This window comes from Amphiura filiformis, chromosome 3 (assembly GCF_039555335.1).
Source record: "Amphiura filiformis chromosome 3, Afil_fr2py, whole genome shotgun sequence".
Classification (NCBI taxonomy): Eukaryota; Metazoa; Echinodermata; class Ophiuroidea; order Amphilepidida; family Amphiuridae; genus Amphiura; species Amphiura filiformis.
Genome location: NC_092630.1, coordinates 32336778 through 32358984, shown reverse-complemented (window position 1 = coordinate 32358984; position 22207 = coordinate 32336778). Strand labels below are relative to the sequence as shown.

The window sequence follows — 22207 nt, the reverse complement described above, 5'->3', positions numbered from 1 at the left end:
AGAGACGAGACTACAACATGAACAGGGACCAGCGGGGCCGGTACATCCTCCCTCTCAGCTATGACAACATCATCAAGCCATGTGACCCGAGAAACACCAGCGGTCACGTGACGACCACGGAATAAACCAGTGGCTCCGAAGGTTTGTGGATGCAAGCCGTAGGCTAGTCGTGAGACGTAAGTTAAAACTTTCTTATACTATGAATTGGTTAGTCTTGGGCAGCAGGCGGAGGCAGTTCAGAAAATAGATGACCATTGCTGTTGTTGAGCAGAGAGCTGACGGAGTTCTCTTTTCTTCACATCGACACTGGGTTTCCTGTCTTTGCCCGAAAGATCATGAATGATTTTTCATGTTGTAGTCACTCATCAAGTCGGCCAGTGTGAGATCGTTTATATTTGTTCAGCATAGCCGATTCTTTTGCTTTGTACGACTCATTCAGGCTGGTATTGAGACTGCTTCATCTTTCCTTGGACTGTTTCGACTCAGAGACCAGATATCTTGGCCTCATCCCTCCCCTTCATTAGCTGCCTGGCTTTGTCAGTCACCCAGCTCGGTATGTCACATGGTCTGCTTTCCCCAACTACTTTCTCTGCAACAGTGTCATTGGAGTAGACGTATCGTTGCACTGGGGGATTTAAATCTGTTTGACAATTTGAGTTGAAACTGCTCTCTTGTAGAGGCACCTTGAAGCTGCTTCCAGTAGATCTTTTGCAGGCTGTCTCTTTGATGGTTGTTATGGCTGCGGAGAACAAGATGCTGGTGATCTGGTAAAGGTTATTTATTAAGATGTGGTGCATCTTATTGACCCTGCTCCTGCTAACATTTAGTGAAATTTGTGTTCCTCGTATAAAAGCTTGTATATAGACCATACTGCAGTTACTGTCCGTTTTCCTATACACAATACACAGTGCTCTTTCCCACTGACGCGTGACCTCTACAAATAGCCCTACGTTAAAAGTATGGGGATATGACTAGTTAACGTCGCTGTGTGAAAAATAACCGGCCAATATTAAAAGTACTCTTCTAAAGTTCTAGAAAATATAGTTTTTAACATGTCCTAAATTTTTAGCTAATTTAGGTGTTTGGAAATATTCGTACTTTGGTGTTTTAGTTAATGTTATAGGTAATAGTACATTGCCTAGTTAACGTCGCTGTGTGAAAAATAACCGGCCAATATTAAAAGTACTCTTCTAAAATTCTAGACAATATAGTTTTGTAACATGTCCTAAATTTTTAGCTAATTTAGGTGTTTGGAGAGGGTCGCACTTTTGTGTTTTAGGAAGGATATGTAAACGACAGATAACACCAAAAATATGAAGAAATTATTTCCAAACCGTGTTAAGTCAACAATCATTATGTTGCTCATTTTCAAGAATGCTGGTTTACAAAAAGCAGGCAATTGTCTCATTTCGTGAACAAAGGTACACATACCATTGTTTCCTTTCGTTTCCTTTATAATCGGTTACCCAACTGAAGCTATAATACCAGCTTTATTGCGATATCGCACATGAAAACAGACACTTGTGCACAACCAGAGAAGATCCGATTTAATCAGTTGAGCTGTTTCAATGAGTGTTATCTTGGTTTAATAGCTTTTAATGGGGTTAAGTCAAGCAAAGGTCGAGATGAATTCTACTGTAGACATGACTGCATCATGCACAATGGCGTCCAATTACTTCAATCGCATCTCTAGCATTGAAGTCCTCTCAGACCAGTTGTTACCATAGAAAGTTGCAGCAATGATCCTGTTAGAAATGAAGTTCACACTTTGCAGACACTTGTAAATGTGTTTTGACACCAGTAGACCAACGCCACATTGTCTCTTGTCGGAGGCCATCTGACCATAACTTTAATCATCTGACCATAACATAACGCCGCCAGGCGGTAAATACAAAACAAAAACCTTTAAAAAAGACCCATCGCGTATACTCGCTAGGATAGCTTTCACTTAATTGTACGCGTGGAGTTGAGATTAGAGTTTTTTGGCCTTACAACGGTCCCGTCCGCTATATTGATCCACCTATTGCGATCAAATTGTTCATAATTCATTTTAATTATATCATCATTGTCGTTTCAAACAGCAATTGCGACCATTTCCTCATGCTTCATGAATCCGATAATCATCATGACCATTGCCGTAAAACTTGTTTTATGCATTTATGATTATTCTAAGCTTAGATACAACCTGGAGTGTGAGGTCATTTCATACATTTTACTTGTGGGCTCAGGTGGATCAAGGCGTCCAAACAACTATCTAATGCCACTGCGGTCGATTCTGACTGTCACCAGCTAACATCAACATGTGACCTACAATTTCTCTAGATCTATTCAACTGGACTAAATTCGAGGCAGTTTAATTTCATTTAATTTATCTCATGCAATATCGTCACTGGGCGGGAAAACCCTCATTATGTACTTTTGGCCCTTGAACATGGATAAAGCCTTGTAGGTGTAGACTTTATATTGAATGGTTTGCTTCATCCATGTTCAAGGGCAAAAAGTACATATAAGTTTTTCCCGCGCAGTGACGATATGCTACTAGTCTTGTGACGTTGTCATTTTTTGTTCATGTAAAGAAAATAATATGGCGGTTTGATTTTGTCAGTTACGCAAAGAAAATATGAGTAAATTAAGCTTTATTCAACTAAATCCAGAGTGTATCTTTACAAAAACAGCAGACTCGAAGAAATAGCAGTTAGCATGGTTAAACTAAAGTCAACCTGCATAATAAATAAAGTGTGACTATTCAGTAAAGCAAACGTAAACAGACAACAATATCAAAAAATAACGTCAGTTTAATATGTTGATTCCACTCGGTTCAAGGAACAATAGTTGGTCAAAGTAAACAAATGCGTTTGCTTAGAGGAGTGCAAAAATTAAGGCCGCGACATTTTGATTTTAATAAGCTTCTGCGTGGGTTGTAGGCAGGCATGTGACATTTTGAATTTCTTGTTCTGAACTTGCTGAAGAAATTTAACATACAAAAATCTACTATACTTGAATTGAAATTCGGAGTAATTGCCGCAACACAAATGTCAGTCTGCTGTATTTTCCATTTTTTGATTAGATCAATGGTGTACTTCCTGACTAATATTATCTTTTGAATCCAAGAATAACACCGTTCATTTTTCATCTGATCTTCCGATTGTTCATTTAACAATTGAAGGTGTGATGCACTCACAATATTCTGTAAAAGCAATCATCACTGGCATTTTCATGGATAGCAAACTAAAATTCAAAATTTTTTGATTAAAAGTTAAAGCTGCTCCATTTTGAAGGTTACACTCCTTTTTTCAGCTATTAAAATTGAATTAGATTAACAAAATCAGTATTACTTCCTAAAGTTTTTTTTTTTTTTTTTTTTCTTCCCACCGTTGGTGGCGTTTTGGCTCGGCTTACTCCAATCAGGCTGGAATTAGCGAAGCGGAAAACTGAAGGCGAGGACTATTGTGTAGCTCACAGCTGCCCAGACCATCAACGGCGCCGTATGAAAGGGTCCATTTTGAAGGGTACACTCCTTTTTTCAGATATTAACAATTGCATTAGATTAGCAAATCGAGTATTACATCTTAGAGTTTTCTTATAATTGGCACTTCCCACCGTTGATGGCAATTTGGCTCGACTAACTCCAATCAGGCCCGAATTAGCGAAGCGGAAAACTGAAAGCGAGAACTATTGTGTAGCCTACGCCATCAGCGGTATGAAGTGGTCAGTTATAAGCAACTCTATATGATTGCACCTTGCAACTACGTTGTTTATCTTCTTTTAGTTCTCTGCTTGTCAAAATTTCTAAAAGCTACTTTAATATCGCATTCTCTAATTCTAAACAAGGCAAATATATAGCTCACCTGAAGGTAGTATAATAATGAAGTAGACACAGGCCACTATTCCAAGCGCTAGCCCAGGGCCACAACACAGGCCGTAGCAGCATTTTGTCCCTGTAATTAAACAAAGCATCACAAGTGTCATAAGCGTCATTTTACAGTCACTGTGTATATTACTGTATGGCTTAGGGGAAAAGAAATTAAAACACGTTGAGGAGTTGCCACTTTTTGTTTGACAGGAAAACCCTGGTTTAGGTATGATCATACCTTGGCTCATACCGACATGAACTGGCAGTGATGCGTTTTTAATATATGAGGGAATAAAGGTAAAACAGAATCAATGTTCATTAACAGTTTTCAAAATACACTTCAAAAAACCACATAAATATGGTTTTGTATAGACGAATCCAACGAGCCAATTCATGGTCAGGATTTGGTCGGCCATTATTGGGTCCCCGGCGCACAAAACTGGTGTTGTGAATGTCCAATTGGGTGGATTAAAGCCGCTTAAAAATCGTTGTTATATTGTATTGTGTTGCAAACTTTCATCATTCTTTTGTCTACGTGTAACACGGGTGATGGAATGCAGTTTAGAATTCCGCCAAGGACGCATCATTTCACATTTCAGGTGAGATATACTCAGCGGGGACCCAGCCATGGCTGCCACTGATGTGTAGGAATGCGTGAAATTGGATTCGTCTATACATGTAAAGGAAAGGAAATGCAAAATGAATCGAAGTAAAAAAATATACACGAGTTGTAAACACCGTAGTTGTATACAATGGTCTTTTCGAGCTCTTATTCACAGTCACAAACAGACATGCAGATCTTGTTTATGTTTTCATATAAATATTCAGCATGCATCGCCCAAAATTGACACACGGGGAGTATATGAGACAAACTTTGTATATGAATCCACGTATTTAATGCACGTATCAAAGGCTGCCAGTGTAAGCATAGTAAGTGACACAGTCATTTGCCTATGCCCTTATTTTAAAGTGGAATTGCGTGATCGAAATGTTCTGTCCATGCACCTGAATCAAGTACATATGAAACATCCGTTCGATACGTTATAGAGTGAGAAGTAATACTTATCAGCAATACCCTATTCTGACTGGAACACCCAGCTACGTACACTAAATATAACACATACATTCACTCACTTACTCTCGACATAAATCTACACATTCTCATTCATATCACTCCCACGCATATCACACCTTTGTTTCAGGTGTACTTTCAGTTTTCGAACAGTTTTAGGCTTTTCGTAAAAACCAAAAAACCTGTTCCTCACAAAATGAATGTCCTTTTAACAGTGTACTTCGGTTAAATGCGCTTTATAAATACGCACGTGACACATGGGCACGACATACCAAGACCAGCAAGCGTGACCAAACCCTCATGCATTGACCACTATACAGAAAAGGATAGGAAATTAGTAGAGAAATATCATCAAATTTACGTATTAATTAAAATTGCAAATTTAATACACATTTTGCAATTCCGAATTTGTAACATGCTATCAAAAACAACATTTTGAAAGTATTAGACGACGGAAAAAATATCCAACGACGGAAACGTTTACAATATTAAATCACAAAGTTGAACAAAATAAATCAATTTTGCTGTTACCACTCGCTATGTAGAAGGTCACTTCGAGACTGTCTATAAGCTGTTATGGCAGCGCGGAGGTGGTCACGTGCGAATTTATAAAAGCGCATTTATAAATATAACCGAAATACACTGTTAAGAAACAAAGGTGACATACCCTCCCCAACACACAGTGCAAATCGCTATAGTAATGTAGATTTTCCAATTTTTTTGCAATACCATTGTACAGACTTGACTTCACGTAATTCTTTACGAAGTGTCAAGACTAGTCTGAAAGGGATCTGCATAAACCGCACGGGCTAAATATTTATTGGGGTGTGTCGGGATATGGTGTCAAATAATTTTAAATAGAAAATGTGCTTTCCATGAGTTTACATTATGGTGCTCATAATGTAGTGAATTAGCCTAACATGGCAGATAAGGAGACTAAATTTGAGTTTTGGGTAGGATAAGATTCCTAAATTTGGCCAACATTATTCTGATATTATCAAATTGACATCCACTTGTAATGTAGCAGTTTTGAAAGAAGGAGGCGCATTAAAAATATGGCTCTTAAAAGTTGTACGCACACAGAAAGTTTGAATGCCCCCCTGGGGCCAAATGTTATAAACTTTATTTAGTGTACATAAATAAATAGCGTGAGTTCATCATGTTCATTGGACAACCAGAAATCCGCGCAGTTTTTTGTTGTTTTTTTGTATCGTATTAGTTTATAACATTTGACCCCAGGGGGCTATTCAAACTTTTTTAACCACGTGTAAGAGCAATCTTCCAAAACTACACACCAACTGCAAATTGTTGGAGAGCCAAGAACAGGAAAACATACATGTACACTATATGTACAAATAATACGGTATATAAAAACTTACTTTATTCAAATTACTTATAACAAACAATTTAATCATTTATTTTTGTGTTGGCTGATTTAAAATTGCTACAGAAACCTTTATACACATATTAATACAAAATTGTAGCGAACCGGAAATTGCGGCGAACCCAAAGCAGAAACAGTGTACACTACAATCCAGGAAAAAATAGTTGGCACACTTGCACCAGAGCACTAAACAATGGAAATGCGTGCCCTATCAAAATTGGAGAGGCGAGTGAAACATGCATGCAATATAATGTGAAGCACAGACTCCCCCTATATCTCACCCTTCCCCACTCCCCATTTTTCAATGTTAGAGGGTCTCACGGACCTGTTGACAACATGGCTTGGTCCAACATTGAATTGGGGGAGCGGGGGAAGAGATATACCAAAAGACAGGCAAAGTGTGTGAACCTTTTTTCCTGGATTGTAGATCAAAGAAAAATGCAACAGGTGAGTTTCTGATCCGCAATATAGTAATCTGACAAATATTTCTTCAACGTAGTTGTGAAATATCTCTCCAGAGGATAGACCCAGATCTTATTCCAGGTAGGATTTCGGAATACGACATCAACCACTTATTACTTTGTCCTCATTTTTTTACCTATCAGTTATATTTTTTCTTATTAATGTTACAACCTGCAAATATTATTTGCAAGTAGATGAATTGAAGAGGACGATATTTGCGTAAAGCACCCATTCACCCATTGCAATATTGCAATGTAACACCTGTTTCGAATGTACAGATTTATCCTGAACATCAAGTCCCCGCTAGAACCTTTCCATCTCTTCAAATTTTTATTGTATCATTATTTATTCATAGCGAGTAAAGCGCCGTAGATTTGCTCTACGTAACATTATTGCTGGCTGCCTTGATAATGATGCTAAACATTTTCTTTAATGACTTACAATGGATTGCTGAGTAGTTTATCTCCTCCGAACGCTAACGTCGGCTATATTGTTACGCTATGTCACTATCAAATTTCGAAATTGATACTAAAGAAAAAATAATAGTAGAAATGCGTATGCTATTTTCACAATATATAATGTTATTCAAAACACGAAAGATGTCCTGGTAGAGAGTATAATTATCAGCTAGTACGTCGATCTCCGATTATGACATTTTATGATTGATTTTGTTATGGTTATGTTTTTATCTAACCCTAACCTAATCTTCACTTATGTCCTAATCTTAAATATAATTACATTACATATAACCATACAAGTAATTAACTAATTGTATCTATATTATCTCACTATAGAGGTTATCCGTGTTCTATAAGTCGCATATCCTATCAACGACTGCTATACCTTGTTTAGGACTTTCAAAAGAAGTACCTGCATGTGCAACCATGACTGTTTCAAAATAGCCCGCCTAAGTCAAGTAATTCCGAGGTCGTGCATTGAATTGGTTTGAATGAGGAATACTACGGGAATCAGCGCCTTTTGTTAGAAGTTACGCATGAGTAAAGTGGATAACCTCTATTTAGGTTGTTAAAAATTGGTCTATATGCAATGGGTTTCATATATGGTACAAGTAATATTTTTTGGTTCATATACGGTACGACAAAGAATTTGCAATATTTTTTTAAGTATCGGAACATTTTAATACAATTTCCCTACGATTGTCTTGAACTTTTATCACCCTGTAGCCACTAAACTAGTGCCTTTAGTAAGGACAAACTGTACCAATTGTGTCTATAGGATTAAGTTGGTAAATATGCCTAGGTGTTCTGCCTCCATCATGTCCATTGGAGTATTTTTGATCCTCCCCTGACCCTGTACAAAATCTTTTCTTCTTATTTTATGTGTTCCACTCTCCATGTAATGGTATGTTATTCGGCGATATTTTCGAAGTATTAAACATCCAAAAACAGCGCCAAGTTAAATCATACATTTCCTTAATTTGACCGGACTAAAGGTCACTTATCACAGATGTCATCTGCCGTTTTGCCATTCGCATCAACTTTTAAGAATACTACAAGAGCGTAAGAAGAAGCTCTCTTTAGTTTATGGGTATTCCTGAATTATTGGCACTAACTAAGAAGACTTTGCATTGACAAATTTACGAAGCTCGAACCTAACCCAAATCTTAACTTATATCCTAATCTTAAATATAATTATTTTTAACATAACCTTACAACTGATTACCCACATTAGTATCATACCATTTCGTTCTCAGATTGTTAAAAATGAACACAACGTGAAGAAACTACTGTGCCAAAGACGATACATGTATTTGCTTATATGATTTGTTGCACATATTCATTTATTATTCATCAAAAACAATTGAATGTTGCTATGTTCAAATGATACAGTGAATAGTACCATTACTTCCAACATGATGAATCACCGGTAATGTGCCTGCAAGATTCAAGTGCACCTTTAGTAAGCAACACCTCATTGAACGTTGCTGTAACCACTTATAACCTTGAATCTTTTCAGCAATATATGGCTAGCGACTACAGTATTAAAAATTGAAAACAAATTTGCAATGTGTTTTTCCAAATGACAGCATGCATCTGTAAGGAATTATCTAAAAAGGATCAGAAAGGCATCTGTAAGGAATTATCTAAAAAGGATCAGAATTTATTTCTTTTCTAAATAAATATCAATTTTGACCGATTATATCGGAGAAAATGCATTGTGATGTTAATATCAACACATGTACGGGTTTTAATAACTGGATTCCGTATAAATTTAATTACATTTATTTAATAAGTAAGACAACTGCATTGTCTTTCATATATATCTAGACTACCAATCTTATTACCTTGTCTCTTGCCATTTTATATCATTTTGGTAGTGCTTCTTCTTATTATCTTAGCACCATTGTGACTTGAGTTGTCTTGTTGTTCGGTATATCATTTGCAATATAGGACATTTAGCTAATAAGAACTCAATAACAGTCATCGACAAGGGACTCAGTGGAGTAACATATACGAGCTCTTTGGGATCAATTTAATCGTCTAAAGTCTCTCCAGGTTTATTATCAGATACATAGCCATATTGCCACTAATGTGACTTCCTAATATTTTGAATTCGTTGACGACCAAATGAAATGACGGAGGTAATACCAATTTGTTAAATCGATTACACGCAGATACGACCACGTCATAAACGGCAAATCCATTTGTAGAAATGCATGAAAAACAATGGTGCAACGATCATTCGCCAACCAGTTCCAATATCAAATCATTTTACGTTTAACGACAAATTCTGTCACTATATTCTAAGTCTCATAACTTACATAAGCATTACGAAATGGACAAATATGTTTCATTATAGTCATTTGAGATGTCACCTGCGGTTTTTTTTCACACGCTTGATCATGATGATACTTATCTCATTATATATTTGATTGAGCATATACGAGCTCAGACTTATTCTCGCCAAATATTTTCGAAATGCATAGCCCGACCGATACATGTGTGTATTGCGACTAAATACATGTGTGTATTGTACTCAATCTATTGAATTTTAATTATTAAATAGACCAGTCAAATTGTATTTTAACCTAGAGCACAAATGAAACCAAACCCATTTTGGTGTAATTATATTCGAAAAATTGAGAGATTAACATATAATGAAGAGTGTAACACATAAAGTAAGGGGGGAAAGTTTTTATACAGGGTCAAAAATAGAAGACGCTCCAATTGTGGCAACATATATACCAACTTATTCCTCTGGTCACAATTATATATAATAACGTTTAATTCGCCATATCTCAAATCTATATTTTTCCTTTTATAGGCTATGAAGACCTTAACATAATTGCAATGGATTTGATAGATGGTACAATTAGTACATTTTTGGTTCATATACGGTACGACAAAGAATTTGCTATATTTTTTGAAACTATTGGAGCATATTCTGAAACAATTTTCATGGGATGACCTTGAACCTGTAGCCACTAAACTATTGTCCTTAGTGTAAACTATACCAATGTGACTATATGATTAAGTTGGTATAAGTTCTGCCACAATTGGAATATAGACCTACTTCTTCTATTTGTGAGCCCTACTGTACGAAGCCTTTCCTTCTTATTTTATGTGTTCCACTCTCCATGCTGTCGTGGCATTCATTTAATATGTTATTCGGTGATATTTTCGAAGTATTAAAACACCAAAATGGTTTGTTTTGCAAAAAAAAAAAAAAAACAGTGCCAATTCAAACCACACTTTTCCTAAATTTGACTGCTAAAGATCACTTATCCTTGATGTCATCTGCCGTTTTGTCATTCGCATCAAGTTTTAAGCATACTACCAGAGCGTAAAAGGAAGCTCTCCTTAGTTTACGGGGTATTCCTGAATTATTGGCACTATCTAAAGAAGACATCCCCTTGCATTAACAAATTACGAAGCCCGATCTTAACCCGAATCTTTACCAATGTCCCATTTTAAATATTATTATCTTAAATATAACCCTACAACTAATTACCCACAGTAGTATCTTTATCATTTCGCTCCTAGGTTGTTAAAAATGAACACAACGTTAAGAAACTACGGCGCCAAAGACGATACATGTATTTGCTTATAAATGATTTGTTGCATATACTCATTAATTAGTCATCAACAACAATTGAATGTTGCTATGCTCAAATGATACAGTGCATAGTATCATTACTTCCAACATGAAGAATCACCGTTAATGTGCCTGCAAGATTCAAGTGCACTTGTAGTAAGCAATACTACATTGAACGTTGCCGTAACCATTTATAACCTTGAATCTTTTCAGCAATGTATGGCGAGCGACTATAGCAAAATTGAAAACAAATTTGCAATGTGTTTTTCCAAATGACAGCATGCATCTGTAAGGAATTATCTAAAAAGGATCAGAAATGCATCTGTAAGGAATTATCTAAAAAGGATCAGAATATATTTACTTTTCTAAATAAATATCAATTTTGATCGATTATATCGGAGAAATTGCATTGTGATGTTCATATCAACACATGTACGGGTTTTAACAACTGGATTCCGTATAAATTTAATTACATTTATTTAATAAGTAAGACAACTGCATTGTCTTTCATATATATCTAGACTACCAATCTTATTAACCTTGTCTCTTACCATTTTATATCATTGTGGTAGTGCTTCTTATTATTATCTTTAAGCACCATTGTGACTGGAGTTGTCTTGTTGTTCGGTATATCATTTGCAATATCTGATATAGGACATTTAGCTAATAAGAAATCAAGAACAGTCATCGACAAGGGACTCAGTTGAGTAATATATACATACGAGCTCTTTGGGATCAATTTAATCGTCTAAAGTCTCTCCAGTTTATTATCAGAAACATCGCCATATTGCCACTAATGTGACTTCCTAATATTTTGAATTCGTTGACGACTAAATGAAATGACGGAGGTAATACCAATTTGCTAAATCGATTACACGCAGATACGACCACGTCATACACGGCAAATCCATTTTTAGAAATGTATGAAAAACAATGGTGCAACGATCATTCACCAACCAGTTAAAATATCAAATCATTTTACGTTTAACGACATTCTGTCACTATATTCTAAGTCTCATAACTTACATAAGCATCACGAATTGGACAACTATGTTTCATTATAATAATTTGAGATGTCACCTGCCGTTTTGTCACTCGCTTGATCACGATGATATTTGTCTCATTAACTCATTATATATTTCATTGCGCATAAGGGCTCCGACTTAGTCTCGCCAAATATTTTCGAAATTCATAGACCGACCAATACATGTGTGTACAGTATTGCGACTACATTCATTTGTTTATTGTACTCTAGGCCTATCCATTGAATTTTCATTATTAGATAGACCAGTCAATTTGCATTTTAACCTACAGCACAAATGAACCAAACCCATTTCGGTGTTAGTTTATTCGATGATTTCACAGATTGACACATTAAAAGTATACCATTGTAATTATAAAGAGTTGAATACGTAGGGGGTAGGGTTTATACAGAGGTCAAAAATAGAGGGCGCTCCAATTGTGGCAAAATATATACCAACTTATTCCGCTATAGTCACAATTATAGAATAGCGTCTAACTCGCCATATCTAGAATATTTAGTTTTCATTTATAGGCTTAAAAGGTTCAGGCTATCCTATAGCGGAATTGTTTCAGAATGCTCCAAATGTTTTTGAAAGTCATTCCAAATTATTTCTCTGATCGTAATTATATTATATAATGTTATTTTCATCTACACTACCAGAGTCCTATTGTTGATGACCCCAGAGGTACACTGTTGCCCAGCTACTTTGTGGCTACTCTAGAGTACCAGTACAGTACCAATCCAGTACCAGTGTGTGTACTATACGTTTGATTCTGTTATGTGTACTCTATAGAACCGAAACTGGTACTTCAGAGTACCAATGAAGTAGCTGGACAGTGGTGTACCTCTGGGGCGGCAGCAATCAATAGGAATCTGGTAGTGTACCCATGACACTTTACTGTGAACATTTAAGGGTAAACTTTGTAACCTCTATATAGACTATGAAGACCCTAACATAATCGTTCTATAAATATTTTGTACATACTCATCTATTATTCATCAAAAACAATTGAATGTTGCTATGCTCAAATGATACAGTGCATAGTATCATTCCTTCCAACATGATGCATCACCGTTAATGTGCCTGCAAGATTCAAGTGCGCCTTTAGTAAGCAACACTACATTGAACGTTGCCGCTACCATTTATAACCTTCAACATTTTCAGCAAATATGGCGAATGATTAGCGAAATTAAAAACAAATTTGCAATGTGTTATTCCAAATGACTAACATCTAAGGAACTACATAAAAGATCATTTGTCCATTTTAAATTTCGAAATAAATATCAGTTTTAATCGTTTATATCGGATAAAATGTATTGTGATGTTCGTATCTACACAAGTATGGGTTATAACAACTGGATTCCATATCAATTTAATTACATTTTTATGAAATTAGTAAGACAATTGCATTGTGTTCAAGCCTGTCTGTTTCTATTTTATATAATTTTGGTAGTGCTTCTTCTTATTGTCTTGTGGGTAGATTTGTCCTATTGTCCAGTATATCATTTGGAATATAGACGAATCCAATTTCACGCATTCCTACACCTCAATGGCTGCCAAAGTTAGGTCCCCGTCGGCTCCATCTCACCTAAAATGTGAAATGATGCGGCCTTGGAGGGTATTTTAAACTGCATTCTATCACCTGTGTTACACGTAGACAAAAGAATAATGACAGTGTACAACACAAAAGAATCTAACATCGAATTTTAAGCGGCTTTAATCCACCCAATTGGGCAGTCACTACACCAGTTTGGTGCATGTGGGGACCCGTCATGGCCGACCAAATCCTGACCATGACTTGGCTCGTTGGATTCGTCTATATGACATAAGAAATCAATAAAAGTCATCGACAAGGGACTCGGTTAAGTAATATATACGAGCTCTTAGGGATCAATTTAATCGTCCATTGTCTCCCTAGGTTATTATCAGATACATAGCCATATTACCACTAATGTGATTTCTTCATGTTTTAAATTTGTTGTCGACTAAACGAAATGACGGAGGCAATGCAATTTGCTAAATCAATACACGCAGATACGACCACGTCATAAACATAGCTTATGCCATCCCAGCAAACACAAAAACGTTTTTAAAACGTTTTAAATAAGTTATATTTTGGGTTTTGGTTTAGGTAAAAACGTTTTAATAACATTAAAATGTCGGGTTATATAAAGGTCATGAAATCGTTTTAAAACGTTTTGTATGAACACACACTACAACAATATTTTAAAAATGTTTTCGAAATGTCAATGTAAACTATTTTTGCACACATTTTTGGCCAAATATTTTGTCAACACTTAAATAACATTATGTTAAAGTATTTGCACCCAGCAAACACAGAAATGTTCTTAAAATGATTTTTACAACGTTTTAATAACATTTAAATGTCGGGTTATAGGTCGTGAAAACATTTTAAAAACGTTATTGTAAATATTTTGGGCAAACATTGTTTGCAAAATAGTTTTTCATCCCAAGATAACATTCTGTTTAGAATGATTTGTACCAAGTTTTCAAAAATGTTTTTGGAATGTTATTAAAACGTTTTTATACCCTTTATATAACCCGACATTTTAATGTTTTCTGTAAAACATTTGTGTTAATTGCTGTGCAGTAAATTACCAACAAATGTTATTTAATGTTGTGAAAACGTTTTATATCGTTAATGTACCCTTTATATAACCCGACAACCCGACATTTAAACGTTTTCTGACAACCTTTTATAACCTTTTGCGAATGATGTCAAAAACGTTTTGTGTTTGCTGGGATTGAGCAGATACATTTTTAGAAATGTATGAAAAACAATGGTGCAACGATCATTCACCAACCAGTTCCAATATCAATTCATTTTACGTTTGCCTATATTTTTGTACTATATTCTTTAGTCTCAAAACTTACATAAGCATCACGAATTGGACAAATATGTTTCATTATAGATTTGATATGTCATCTGTCGTTTTGTCACTCGCTTGATCAGGATGATATTTATCTCATTAACTCACTATATATTTGATTGAGCATTTCTTCTACAATGTAGACCATAACATAATTACTTTATACGTAAATATGCAATGGATGTCATAGATGGTACAACCAGTACAATTTTGGTTCATGTAAGGTACGACTAAGAAAACCATCGGAGCATTCTGAAAAAAAATCCCTAGGATGACCTTGAACCTCTATAGGCCTAATCCTATAGCCACTAAACTATAGTACTTAGTTAGAGCAAAGTCTAAGTTCTGCCACAATTGGAGTATCTTCTACCTTTGAACACTGTATAAAACCTTTCCCTCTTATTTTATGTGTTCCACCCTCCATGTAATGGTATACGTTTTATATGTATGTTATTCGGTGATATTTTCGAAGTAAACACCAAATCGGTTTCCGTTAAAAAACAGTACCAAGTCAAACCCCCTTTTCCTCAATTTGACTGGACCAAAGATCACTTATGGATGTTATCTACCATTTTATCATTCGCATCAAATTAACTCGTACTTTTAAGCATACTACAAGAGCATAAGAGAAAGCTCTCCTTAGTTTATGCGGTATTCATGAACCACCTTTAATGAAGACATCACTTTGCATTAACAAAATTACGACTTCCAAGGCCAAATACAAAAATGGTTGAAAATCACATCTTAAGAAATTGTGATTAAAAAACAGTGAATTGCCATTTTAAGACCAAAAGCTAGGTCTATGCCTTGTTTTAAATGACAATCATTTACAACTTTGAATTGTTAAGTGTCAATCTATTAAAAAAACATGTCATAACTGAGTATTTGTCTTGTATTATGTTTGATGCAAAAACAAACAAACAAAAACCGCAAAATTTCTACATTTTTGTGTCTGTATTATAATTTCTGATACAATATAATCCAGCCTATTGCATTCGACTACTGAGAAAATCTGTGTCTGTAGGGTGGGGGTGTGTCTGACTGACTGACTAGCTCGTAAAGTATCCTCTTCCCGTAACAATGCTACACATCGTATGATATGACACCTGTACAATTCATATGAACATGGTAAATCACATCAAACATCAAATCAATTATTAAATGAGAATATCATGTCACGATTTTAAGATTTCTTATCTAATCTTACCATAACATGTCATTTTTGCTATCTGTTACTCTTCTCGACACCTGACCTTAGATAAGAGCATCGTGTTTTCTTGCAGATTAAACAAGTTTCTTTCCTTGAACTGACTTGGCTATTGTGTGATTTGATTAAAATAAGCAAGAAAGAACTGACCTCGTGGAACCAATCGAACGAGCGTGGACAATAATATAATATTTCTGAAAGGTGCAAGCAATTCACAGATGTGATTAATCGTTTACTGAGCAGGTAATACACTTCGATGATTTGAATAAGTTTATTTTAGTATGATTCTTTATAACATATTCGTAAGCATTTAAAATAATCTGACTTGCATTGTTAAAGGCTTGCGGGTATTTGTGATTCAATGTTGAAATAGCTCAATCTTACTTTATTTGCTTCTTCCTTTCTTGCCTTGGATTTCCACGAATAAAAACAGATAAACATCTCAAAAAAGTAATTACACCCCTTTAAATAATGACCATTGTTTAAAAACGGGCTATTGTATTACAAATCTGTAAAATGCGTTGGAAGCAGAATTAATTTCTGCGCATTTTAACACCTCATTTGATACAATAGCCCAGAAAACAATAAAACACCGGCCAATTAAATGTAGTAAGGTGCAGATTTGAAAGTTGCACTTACAACAATACAAAAACAGTCAGATATCATTATACAGATTTCCTTCCATTATACTGAACACAAATCAATAGAATTTACTGCAACTTTCAAATCTTGATTTACATTGATTTAAAGGTACGCTGTGACATCAATATTTAGTCAATTGCGACATATGAGGTGTCACAATGTGCAGAAATAAAATCTGCTTCCAACGCATTTTACAGATTTGTAATACAATAGCCCGTTTTTGAATAATGGCCATTATTTAAATGGGACTAATTACTCTTTTTGAGATGTTTATATTTTGTGTATACGTTCATGTGTATCTGCATAGTGAAATAAAACTGAAACTAAACTGGTGAACGCGTGTCTTCTTTATGCATAGTGATGTAGCATGCGGCCCAGGGTTCAACGATTTGCACACAAAATGCGAAATTGACAAAGATAATACGTTTTGCAGGGATTGCCCGGGAAAAAAACTTATTGCTCATTTGACGAAAACAATAACAATACTTTGTTTGGATAACGCAGAGCTTTGAGAATTATTAAAAATCAAGGAAGTTTACGAAGCACCAGAAACAGTTATGAAATTAGGTTAGCACAGCTTTATGGGGTATTGCCAAATATGCGTTTATTTATATTTTATAGAAGTAGCACAAATGAAATTTGGCAGAGAAATGCGAATGGCACAGAAAAATAAATTGCATGAAATAAGGAAAGGCCAATTGCGCTGAGAAAGAAATAGGCTCTCCAAAATTGAGCACGAATTCACTATATTTATTTGGAAATCAGAAACGTCATGAACGTTTTATCTTAGACTATGTAAAAATCCACTAGGCCTTATACGACATCGCATGCTGCGCTCTGGTACCTCACTTAAAGGAAATATATCCATATTTTAAACTCTTAAATCATAAGAAGAAAATGCATCGAGTTTCACCTGCATTATGGTAATGCGTATAGAAAGACTGATCTAGATATGCAATAATTTATCTGACAGCGAACCAGCCATAAGGTAGGGTTTAAACATGGCGTTCAAATTCACACGAGTAAAGCTAGGTTCTCTCTCCGTCGACGTCATAGCATACAAACGTCAGCAGTCATCCTTTCTGTGCTTCGCTTTTATAACAGCTAAGGTATAGAACAAGGGTGATACCTCACTGCCTTAAATTTGATTTACTATGCAGGCACATTTGCAATGATGTCAATGGCCTCAAATTGTACCCCAGAAATTTGATCAAAGTGTCAATAATTGGTTACAATCCGAATTGGTTTGCATCCCGGGTTTGCATGCAGTTATATGTACTGGGTACCAGTGACGTAAGATGTGAGACGTTGAGGGATTTTATTTTCAGAGGTTTTTAAGATATAGGGAACAAAAATCAAACGGTACAGGGGAAATAATATTGATTATCATTATGTGGCATCCCGTTCGTAATATAGTAGAAGGGTCATTGTTTAGGGAAGACTCCATGTACCCATTTCTAAAAATTAATGTAAAACAATAGAGATATACACAGAAGCGTCCACTCGCACCTCAACATACAGTCACACAAACATGCACAATCACCCAATGAACACAGAGGTTTTTTTGTTCTTTTTACTGCACACAGTATTTCAATTTCTTGCATTAGCCACAACGGTGTGTCATCATTGACAATGTGCTGTCCACCAAATTAGATTGAGTCGAGTAGACCAATACACACCAACACCCCACCCCACGAACTTCATCTTTTCGGTCACACCACACGGTACTTCATTGTAGTTAGATAAAGTCTCTTACTTGTACTTTGCAGTAACATTTCTAGTAACGTAGTTTTTTTTTCGCAATACCATTGTATATCAGCATATCGATGTGCAACCATTGCCTACTAGAGGTGCCTATTAAATTGAGTCGAGGAAACACACCACCCACCCCCCCCACACACACACACACACACCCCACCACCACCATTCTGTCACTATATGCAAAGTCTCAAAACTTACATACTAGTAAGATCACGAAATGGACAAAATATGTTTCACAGTGATTAGCACTCGAATACAGTTCATCGATTGATATTTGAATCCGTGGAAAGGTTTGAAATGAGGTACTTTCGTAAAGTTCTTATATTTCAAGAATGGTGTGGTCAATTGTCAAAATTCAAAAAGTATGTGATAGCTGATTTATTCCTTAACCACACCAGTTATTTAGTTATGTTTAGTTGTGGCCTTAAAACACCAAACAATTAAGTTTCTGACGATACAGTTTTTTCAGGGATACCCTGTAGGTTGTTAAATATGAACACAATGTTAAGAAATTACGGCGCCAAAGAAGACACATGCATTTGCTTAAATATGATTCGTTGCACATACTCATCTATTATTCATCAACAACAATTGAATGTTACTATGCTCAAATGATACAGTGCATAGTATCATTACTTCCAACATGATGAATCACCGTTAATGTGCCTGCAAGATTCAAGTGCACTTTTAATAGTAAGCAACACTACATTGAACGTTGCCGCGACCATTTATAACCTTCAAAATTTTCAGCAAGTACGGTGAATGATTAGCGAAATTAAAAACAAATTTACAATGTGTAATTTCAAATGACTAAGATCTAAGGAACTACCTAAAAAGATCAGAATTGTTCATTTTAAATTTCGAAATAAATATCAGTTTTAATCGTTTATGTCGGATAAAATGCATTGTGATGTTCGTATTTACATAAGTACGGTTTTTAACAAATGGATTCAATATCAATTTAATCACATTAAGAAATTAGTAAGACAATTGCATTGTGTTCATATATACTATTAATCTTATCACGGCCGTATGTTTCCATTTTATATGATTTTGGTAGTGCTTCTTATTATTATTTTCAAGCACTATTGTGGGTAGATGTGTCCTATTGTCCAGTATATCATTTGGAATATGACATAAGAAATCAACAACAGTCATCGACAAGGGACTCGGTTAAGTAATATACGAGCTCTTTGGGATCAATTTAATCGTCCAAAGTCTCCCTAGGTTATTATCAGATACATAGCCATATTGCCACTAATGTGACTTCTTCATATTTTGAATTTGTTGTCGACTAAACGAAATGACGGAGGTAATTGCAATTTGCTAAATCAATACACGCAGATACGACCACGTCATAAACATAGCTTATGCCATTGAGCAGATACATTTTTAGAAATGTATGTATAAAAACAATGGTGCAACGATCATTCACCAACCAGTTCAATTCATTTTACGTTTGACTACATTCTGTCACTAGATTCTTTTTTTCAACTGACATTTTGGGAATAAGATTTTCTACTGAAAAATGTAATAAAAGGAGGATGCTAGGATCACGAAATCCTCCTTTAAGTCTCAAAACTTACATATTAAACATCACCAAATGGACAAATATGTTTCATTATAGTAATTTGATATGTCACCTGCCGTTTTGTCACTCGCTTGATCACGATGATATTTATCTCATTAACTCATTATATATTTGATAAGAGCTCCGAATTCGTCTACTTTGTAAACCAACATAATTACTTTATTATATGGATGTCATATGGTAAAATTTTGGTTCATATAAGGTACGACTAAGAAAACCATCGGAGCATCCTGAAAAAAATATTCCCTAGGATGACCTTGAACCTCTATCATCCTATAGCCACTAAACTATTGTACTTAGTTAGAACAAGTCTAAGTTCTGCCACAATTGGAGTATCTTCTACTTTTGACCCCTGTATAAAACCTTTCCCTCTTATTTTATGTGTTCCTCCATGTAATGGTATACGTTTTATATGTATGTTATTCGGTGATATTTTCGAAGTAAACACCAAATCGGTTTCCGTTAAAAAAACAGTACCAAGTCAAACCCCCTTTTTCTCAATTTGACTGGACTAAAGATCACTTTATTTGGATGTTATCTGCCATTTTATCATTTGTGTCAAGTTAAATCATACTTTTAAGCATACTACAAGAGCATAAAAGAAAGCTCTCCTTAGTTTATGTGGTATTCATGAACCACCTATAAAGAAGACATCACTTTGCATCAACAAAATTACGAATTCCAAGACCAAACACAAAAACGGTTGGCAATCACATCTTAAGAAATTGTGATTAAAAAACATTGAATTGCCATTTTAAGACCAAAAGCCAAGCCTATGCCTTGTTTTAAATGACAATAATTTACCAATTTTAATTGTTAAGTGTCAATCTAAACAATACAAGTAATAACTGAGCATTTGTTTTGTATTATGTTTGATGCAAAAACAAATAAACAAAAACCGCAAAATTTCTACATTTTAGTGTCTGTATTATGATTTCTGATACAATATAATCCAGCCTATTGCATTCGACTAATGTAAGAAACTAAAATCTATGTCTGTTGGGTAGGGTATGTCTGACTGACTGACTGACTGCCGGACGCGTAATTTTTTTCTGCAACCATAACGGGACGCAAAATTTTTTTAAATCCTAACCCTAACCCTTTTCTCTGTGCTCCTATGGGTTATAAAAATTTTGCGTCCCGTTATGGTTGCAGAAAAAATTAAGCCTGCCGGACAGCTCGTAAAGTATTTTTCCCCGTAACAATGTTACACATCGTATGAAATGACACCTGTACAATTCATATGAACATGGTAAATCACATCAAACATCAAATCAATTATTAAATGAGAATATCATGTCACGATTTTAAGTTTTCTTATCTAATCTTACCATTACATGCCATTTTAGCTATCTGTTACTCTTCTCGACACCTGACCGTAGATAAGAGCATCGTGTTTTCTTGCAGATTAAACAAGTTCCTTTCCTTGAACTGACTTGGCTATTGTATGATTTGAATAAAATAAGCAAGAAAGCACTGACCTCGTGGAACCAATCGAACGAGCGCAGACAATAATAATATTTCTGAATTAAGGTGTAAACAACTCACAGATGTGAAATTTTGTGAATAATCGTTTACTGAGCAGGTAATACACTTCGATGATTTGAATAGATTTATTTTAGTATGATTCTTTATATTCATATTCGTAAGCATTTTAAAAGAATTGCATTGTTAAAGGCTTGCGGGTATTATGATTCAATGTTGAAATAGCTAAATCTTACTTTATTTGCTTCTTTCTTTCTTGCCTTGGATTTCCACGAATAAAAACAGATAATCATCACAAAAAAAGTAATTATCCCCCTTTAAATAATGGCCATTGTTTAAAAACGGGCTATTGTATTACAAATCTGTAAAATGCGTTGGAAGCAGAATTTATTTCTGCGCATTTTAACACCTCATTTGATACGATAGCCCAGAAAACAATAAAACACCGGTCAATTAAATGTAGTGAGGTGCAGATTTGAAAGTTGCACTTACAACAATAAAAAAAACAGTCAGATATTATTACACAGATTTCCTTCCATTATACTGAATACAAATCAATAGAATTTACTGCAACTTTCAAATCTTGGTTTACATTGATTTAAAGGTACGATGTGACGTCAATATTTAGTCAATTGCTACATATGAGGTGTCAAAATGTGCAGAAATAAAATCTGCTTCCAACGCATTTGATAGATTTGTAATACATTAGCCCGTTTTTGAATAATGGCCATTATTTAAATGGGACTAATTACTCTTTTTGAGATGTTTATATTTTGTG

At 35.2% G+C, this 22207-nt stretch overlaps 1 protein-coding gene across 1 annotated transcript in view; it reads right to left on the bottom strand.

Annotated features, from left to right (window-relative positions):
* LOC140148390 (uncharacterized) overlaps positions 1-22207 on the bottom strand; it is a 54690-nt gene that overhangs the window by 7227 nt on the left and 25256 nt on the right. The window contains exon 2 of the mRNA XM_072170317.1: positions 3849-3938. Within this exon, the coding sequence (XP_072026418.1) occupies positions 3849-3938 (90 nt within the window). The remainder of the gene's footprint in view (positions 1-3848; positions 3939-22207) is intronic.